General features: G+C 43.4%; 1 protein-coding gene across 1 annotated transcript; it reads left to right on the top strand.

Annotated features, from left to right (window-relative positions):
• The first annotated feature begins 349 nt into the window (after positions 1–349).
• On the top strand, positions 350–7,999 carry LYG1 (lysozyme g1). Its single transcript, XM_061168518.1, is given in 6 exon segments — positions 350–392; positions 4,859–4,963; positions 5,894–6,084; positions 7,575–7,581; positions 7,584–7,742; positions 7,899–7,999. Coding segments are annotated over 6 exon segments (606 nt in total).
• The last annotated feature ends 336 nt before the right edge of the window (positions 8,000–8,335 follow it).

Below are 8,335 nucleotides of genomic sequence, written 5' to 3'. Positions count from 1 at the left end.
AGTCTGATCACCATCTTTCTCAGTGTTGAGAATCAAAGTATCTTGGTTTCTTGAAAGAAACTGTATTTGATAACTCGACAGTATGTTGAGTCCCTGTGGCCTAAGCAGGAGTCTCGTCATTTTTAAGCTAATTAAAAGGATGGATGGAGCACATGTCCCACTCTGGCTTATTTCATTATGATTCAAATAATTAATTTTCTTAGTTCAGACAGGGGGACACACATTCATTCTTTTCACTCCTTTCCATAGAAACACTACATAATGTTATGACAACAATTGATATCTTCACACCTTTGAGCTAATTTCTATTTTAAAATCATTTTAGGATCTGTAGTGCCAAGTCATCAATATGTCTGTGCTGTGGCTACTTCTGGGCCTTCTTGCCTTTACTGGTGAGTGTGTTGCATTTTTCCCAAATGACCTTGGAGATGGGAAAGATAAGCATGGGAACATAGTGGTACTTCTGATACTTAAAACTGCAGTGGAAAATGTTCTTTTTCCCCCCAAGCTGTTCAACAAATCCTGGAGTTGCTAACAGCCACTGACAAGCAGCCTCTTGCCAGGTGCCTCACAAAAGGAGGGGGTTCTCCAGAATATGGGGTGGACTTATAGCAGCATTGCTTGGGCCAGACTTTAAATCCATACCATTGAAAAATGCTCACTGTTCCTCTATAAAAATTCTTTCACCAGAAGTATTTACTGAATTTATTAATAGACCATATAATTCTACGGAAGCATTGACGTGATTTACCATTGTAAAACTAATGTAATTCAATACAAAACTAGCAACACTGGGATCAAGGAGATGGGACTCGGCTAACCACTGAGGCTGACATCTTTGCCATGCTTGAATTTCAGATTCAGTCCTAAGGTTCCTTGCAACCTGGGCAAAGAGGAAAGGTAATTTTTTTTTTTGGACAAAGAAAAGTAGGAAGCATAGTTCCTCAAGAGAAGCAAATCTTTTCCTGGCTCTGAATTTTAAAAACTTCTCAGATAAGGTCAGCCTTACATTCACTCCTTTCTTTCTTGAACCATCCATTCAACAAATATTTTTTAAAATTTTACAAGGAATTTTGGGACTATAAGGAACTTTGGGTGAAGGAGACAAGATGGCAGAGTAGAAAGACATGCGCTCACCTCATCTTATGGAAACACCAAAATCACAACTAACTGCTGAACAACCATCAACAAAAAAGTGCTAAAGATACCCTACATCCAAAGACAAAGAAGAGGCCACAGTGAGACAGTAGTAGGGGTGCAATCATGATAAAATCAAGTCCCATACACTCCAGGTGGGCGACCCACAAACTGGAAAATAATTATACCACAGAAGTTCTCCCACAGGAGTGAAAGTTCTGAGCCACACATGAGGCTCCCCAGCTTGGGGTCTGGCAATGGGAGGAGGAGCCCCCAGTGAATCTGGCTTTGAAGGCCAGCAGGGTTTGATCACAGGAATTCCACAAGACTGGGGGAAACAGAAACTCCACTCTTGGAGGGTGCACACATGGTCTTGTGCACACCAGGACCCAGGATAAAAAGCAGTGACCTCATAAGAGACTGGACCAGACTTACTTACTAGTATTGGAGGGTCTCCTGTGGAGGTGGAGGGGAGGCTCTGGCTCACTGCAGGGACAAGGACACTGGCAGTAGCAGGTCTGGGGAGTACTCATCGGTGTGAGCCCTCTTGGAGGACGCCATTTTCTCACCAACACCTGGCTCCACTCTACAGCCTGTAGGCTCCAGTGCTGGGACGCCTCAGGCCAAACAACCAACAGGGTGGGAACACAGCCCCACCCAACAGCAGACAGGCTGCTTAAAGTCTTCCTGAACACACAGCTGTCCAATAAACCACACCCCCTGACACATCCCTGCCTGCCAGAGGGACAAGACCAAGACCACCAGTGGGTAAGTACCAGTCTCTCCCACCAGGAAGCCTGCACAAACCTCTTAGACAGCCTCATCCACGAGGGAGCAGACAGCAGAAGCAAGAAAAGCTGCAACCCCGCAGCCTGTGGAAGAAACCACAATCACAGAAAGTTAGACAAAATGAGATGGTAGAGGAATATGTTCCAGATGAAGGAACAAGATAAAACTCCAGAAGAACAACTAAGAGAAGTGGAGATAGGCAATCTACCTGAAAAAGAATTCACAGTAGTGGTAATAAAGATGATCCACAATCTTGGAAAAAGAATGGAGACACAGATCAAGAAGATACAAGAAATGTTTAACAAAGACCTAGAAGAACTAAAGAACAAACAACAGAGATGAACAATACAATAACTGAAATGAAAAATACACTAGAAGGAATCAGTAGCAGAATAACTGAGGCAGAAGAACAGATAAGTGAGCTGGAAGACAGAATGGTGGAAATCACTGCGGTGGAATAGAATAAAGAAAAAAGAATGAAAAGAAATGAGGACAGTCTAAGAGATCTCTGGGACAACATTTAATGCACCAACATTCACATTATAGGGGTCCCAGAAGGAGAAGAGAGAGAGAAAGGACCTGAGAAAATATTCAAAGAGATAATAGCTGAAAACTTCCCTAACATGGAAAAGGAAATAGTCACCCAAGTCCAGGAAGTGCAGAGAGTCCCAGGCAAGATACGCCCAAGGAGGAACATGCCAAGACACATAGTAATCAAATTGACAAAAATTAAAGACAAAGAAAAAATATTAAAAGCAACAAAGGAAAAGCAACAAATAATGTACAAGGGAACTCCCATAAGGTTTTCAGCTGACTTCTCAGCAGAAACTCTGCAGGCCAGAAGGGAGTGCCACGATATATTTAAAGTGATCAAAGGGAAGAACCTACAACCAAGAATACTCTATCCAGCAAGGCTCTCATTTAGATTCGACAGAGAAATCAAAAGCTTTACAGACAAGCAAAAGCTAAGAGAATTCAGCATCACCAGACCAGCTTTGCAACAAAGGCTAAAGGAAATTCTCTAGGTGGAAAAGAAAAGGCCACAACTAGAAACCAAAAAATTACAAATGGAAAAGCTCACCGGTAAAGGTAAAGATACAGTAAAGGTAGGAAATCATCTGCACACAAATTTGATATCAAAATCAGCAATTGTGAGGAGAGCACAAAGGCAGGATATTGGAAATGCATCTGAAATTAAAAGACCAGCAACTTAACACAATCTTGCTTATATACAGACTGCTATATCAAATCCTCATGGTAACTGCAAACCGAAAATCTATAATAGATACACACAAAAAAAGAAAAAGGAATCCAAACACAACACTAAAGTTAGTCAACAAATCACAAGAGAACAAAAGAGGAAGGGAAGAAAAAGGACCTACAAAAACAAATCCAAAACAATTAACAAAATGGCAATAAGAACATACATTATCAATAATTACCTTAAACATAAATGGATTAAATGCTCCAACCAAAAGACATAGACTGGGTGAATGGATACAAAAACAAGACCCATATATTTGCTATCTACAAGAGACCCACTTCAGATCTAGGGACACATAAAGACTGAAAGTGAGGGGATGGAAAAAGGTATTCCATGCAAATGGAAATCAAAAGAAATCTGGAGTAGCAATACTCATATCAGACAAAACGGACTTTAAAATAAAGACTGTTACAAGAGAAAATAAAAAGAAACTTTGGGGAGCATATAATGTGATTAGGGAGAGACTACAGGGCAAGGAGTAATGAGTGACACAACCAACTACTATTAAGGGTATTTGTCACCAATTATAAAGATAAAAGTGTACTGATTAAAAAATAAACAAGGAACTGTTGGCTCATTTAATTTTTAGTACACTCATAAAAGACCAAGTCATTTCATTTCCTCATTTCTCTTAGATTACTCATCACAAGATTTTAAAATGGAAGTATTTACTCCAAAATACCAGTATTTTCAGATGTCAATCCCATGAAACTCTTAGTAAGAAAACAGCACTTTAAAATGCATTTACACAGATGATGATGTGCAACAGATATATTTCCAAAGATCTGCATATCATTAAGATTTGATGATATAATCTAATTTAGTCAAAGATCAAATTAATCAGAAAGAGTAATCTAATGAGAAGTCCTTACAGGCTGATAATAGTGAGATGATTCTCTCAAGGGGCAGCTTCCTGCCCCCTGTAGGTAACTTGTTGCTGGCTCATGTGCCCTCCTTGTGGTGTGAATGATAAATTCTAGGGAATGCCCTCCCCTTCAGTGACTAGAATGACAGTGAAAGTTAGGGAGAGAGATGGAAGGGCAAAGAGAGAAAGGGAAGAAGGGGAAAGAGGGAGCCCCGGCATAGAGACCTGGTCCTGGTCCTCACAACGTATCCTCCCCCCTTTGTTGTCTTAGGCTCCCACCTAGAAGTGCACCCAAGAGCAGGGGAAGCCAACTCCACGTCCCAGTTTACAAGCTGTGCCTTTACTTTGGGTCTGGGTTGAGATCCCAGGGAGGACCAGGCTTCACGCTACGTGTTTCTCCAGAGCAAACACAAGTATCTCACCAGACCAATGAGTTAGGAGTATTTGAGGGAGAAGTGCTGAGTTCACCTAAGACACAAGATGAGGACTAGTTTACAGGGAACACAGAATCTCTGCTTTGATTCTAAGACACCCACCCAACAGCACTGTTCAGCCCCAGAGCTTTGCGAGTAGTATAACTGCTCCAACTGTTCTTGAGTCCATGGAAGAGGAGGTAAGAAGTTAGTATCTGTGACCACTTAGTTGCCATACTGTAAATTTCAAAAGTGTTTCCATGGCAAAGTGAGTTCCTGTTGTCATTGATTTTAGTAGAGTTATTTTTATTAACATCACTTCATAATGGATAGAAGCAGGATCAGAACTTCTAGTTCAATGTCTTAGGCTGACATTTTCTCCGTTTGTAGGCTCATCTGAAAGCAGCAGTTGGGGATGCTATGGAGACCTCCAGACCCTCTACACCCCTGGGGCGTCTTGCGGGATTGGAAGGCATCGAGGCCTGAACTACTGTGGTATTGATCATCCCACTGTCCACCTTGCCCTCCTCCTCTTCTTCCTCTTTCTCTCAGAAGGTGACTCCTTTCGGCAAGGGTGGCTTCCACAGGATCTTGTCCCTTCCCTTGAGATGCCACCCTAAGTCTCCCTGTCCTTCCCCACTGTTTTGATCCTCTCAGCATATCCTTTAGGTTCCCACTACTTCCCACAGCCCCACACAGCGGAGAGATGGAGAGAGCACTGGACGTGGGGTCCACAGAGCTTGTCTGAGTGTTGGCTCTGGGGCTTCAACAAGTCATTCAGGTCTCCTGAGCATCCACTGGAAGGGTGAGAATAGCACTTACTTTACAGTGTTGACAGCTTTGTTTGATGTAAGGTGGATGAGAGTGCTTGCGAAACCAGGAAAGTGGGCTAGCCAGGTAAATTAGTACTGGTCTTCATTTTGCCATTTCTCATTATTTCATAAAAGTTTAAGCTCACATGATTCTGGGTGTCACTTTAGGGCAGAAAGGTGGGCAGGCATGAGGAAACCTGCCAGGGAAACTCTCCAAGGACTCCTTGAAGGGTTGGGAGAACTTTTCTCTCATATTCTGTCACATGGTAGCTGATGGACAGGTACATTTTACTGGGTCACTCTGGGATGCTTAGGATGGGGCTGATGGTGTCTGTGCCCATGGACTTTTCCCGGGTGGGCCAGAGCAGCCCCTGAGAGCCCAGCTGAGGAGCACAAAGGACACTCCTCAGGGGATGCAGACTCAAGGTGAAAGGAGGAGAATCATAATCTCAGGTCTAGGGATGGCCACAAGGGATTTCAGACCAAAACTTGGGCTTCTCAGTCCTAGACCACTGCCCAGGTCCCTGGAGTGTATTTTCTCTCTCTTCTTGAGCTCTTGTCTCAGCACGAGTTACACCAAGCTGCCTCCTTCCTTCTGTGTTTGCTTTAAGAGTTCGTGCTTCTGAAAGGCTGGCTGAAACAGACATGCCATACCTCCTGTGATATCGACCCATCATGCATACAGTTGGCCTAAAGTACTGCATGGACCCTGCCGTGATCGCTGGTGTCTTGTCCAGGGAGTCTCGTGGTGGCAACGTCCTGGTCAATGTGGACAGAGTGGGCGATGGAGCCAGGGTGGTGCAGGTAACCTGCCATCAATCATGACGTGTGGCTTGTCACAACCCCAAGGGACTCCTTCACATTCGTTATTGCTGATGGCACCCCTGGAGCACCGCTCCATAGAATACGGAGTAAAAGATGCTCCCTGGAGTTGTGAGAACCACAGCTCCACCTGGGAGATGTGACCAGCAACATTCCTGCTTTGTTTAGAGCCACAGTTTCTTTTCAAAGTAAATTATGCTGTGTTTCCAGGCTGTCAGCAACCAAACCCTATTCTGGATTTCCAATAAGGCAATGGTGCAGGAGAGAGATCACAGATTGAATCCTTGCTCTGTTATTTTGTAACCATGTGACCTTGGATAAATCATTTACTCTCCCTAGGTCTCAGTTTCCTCATCTATAAAATGCCATCTCAGAGAATTGTTATGAAGATTCAATGAAATACTGTGAAGAAGCACTTGGTATCTGGTAGATTCTCAACAAATACTGAATTCCCTTTCCCTTGTCTTCTTTCTACACAATTCTTAGTTATGAGGATCATTTTCAGTTTTGCACTAATTCTGCCTGGTATCACTTGCTGCCTGATAGAAACTTCCAGGGAACGGGTCGTTCATTAACCCCACTGCCGAATTAACTCTGTGCTGGCTGAATTGGTGATGCAAGGGACGTAACGAGGACATGTTTTTTCCTATGCATTTCACATTGTCGTCGCTGTTGAGAAACCTATAAGTATTGCACTCATACTTTAAGCTTTTAGGAAAATGTACTCCTCAGTAATCTTTAAATTGGCTTCCCAAAGTACATGATGCTTGCCAATTTAAAAGTACTTTCAAATACTTTATCTTATTTTGATGTGGGGACCCATCCAATAAACTGATGAGATGAGGTCGGTGGGGGAGGCAAGTCATCTGTCCTTTACAAGTGAGGATTTGCGAGGACAAAGTCATTGCCGCAAAGTCACCCAGCAGCTGGAAAATGCAGTACTGGGACCAAGGACAACATTGGTGATGTCAGGGCAGGCATCGTTTCTCCTGCTCTATTCTGCTTCCTTTGTAAAGGATGAGTCCATCGCCTTTGAAGATGAAGAAAGAACTTCCCAGAGTCAGACATTTCTCCTACATATGGTGAAACCCACATGGTGTAGAAGAAAGTGTAGAAAAGTTACCTTTAGACATTCGGATTATCTGAAAGGAGAGTTACAAGTCCAGATAGAAAAACCCCTTTCTGACCTGTTTAGAAGGTTTATGCTTACAGCACTGAAAGAGGGCATCAGACTGGTCCCTACGTTACATCTGTCACCTCTGGTTTCCAACTCTGCCTCTCACCATTACCCTGAAAACAGCCATGAAATGTCTGCTCGTCCCTTCCTTTGCCTAAACTTGTAGATTTACTATTTATCCTCAGGGAGGTTGAAGGTGGCAATGGTTCTGCCAAAGGGGAGGAAAGAAAAAGGGAAATGAAAAAGTAGCCCTGATCCTAGGAAGCTGCATCACCCTCTGCCTCTCTCCCCGCAGGACCCTGGCCTTCATGCCCCACCTCCTGGATCAGCAAGGCCCAGGTTTCCCAGATGACTGAGGTCCTGACTGTTAGAATCAAAGAAATCCAGAGGAGGTTTCCAACCTGGACCCCTGACCAGCACCTGAGAGCTTTGTGTAACCCATGGGTTCGTTTCCCAGCATGGAGTTAATAGGTATAAACATAATTCATTGCACCAGATCCCCCCAAACCTCAGTTGCCTCCTAAAAAGCAACTAGGAAAGAGAATCTGAGTTAACTGCTGAGCACCCTGCCACAGCGAGGGGCTGTGGGCTTGGCATTAACCCATCTCACAAATTCCAGGTGGACTCTGTGCCTACACCCGAAGCAGCCAGGACCTGAGCTGTGACTTTTGCAATGATGTCCTTGCACGAGCCAAATACTTCAAAAGACAGGGCTTCTAACGCTTCAGCTCAGACCCAAGATCATTATCATGCGGGCAGCTTCAGCTGTTACACAGATAAAAGTAGCCAATGAGGCCAATAATTCTGAATCTGAGTTTGACCCAAATGTCATCAAAATAACATGAATCACATTAAAGAATTATTATCTGCATTTTGTGGTCTGGTGTGTGTAAATAAAAGGCTGTGTCTCTTTAAAGGTATTTCCACGGATGTGAGCTGTAATGTGGACTTCTGTGAAATGAATCCTGTGTCTCATTGGCTTCCATTGTCAGATTTAGCAAATAAAAATACTGGAATCCCAGTTAAATTTGAATTCCAGATAAAAAATGATTTTTT

Source organism: Eubalaena glacialis, chromosome 14 (genome assembly GCF_028564815.1).
Source record: "Eubalaena glacialis isolate mEubGla1 chromosome 14, mEubGla1.1.hap2.+ XY, whole genome shotgun sequence".
Classification (NCBI taxonomy): domain Eukaryota; kingdom Metazoa; phylum Chordata; class Mammalia; order Artiodactyla; family Balaenidae; genus Eubalaena; species Eubalaena glacialis.
This window is presented reverse-complemented; position numbering and strand designations above follow the sequence as displayed.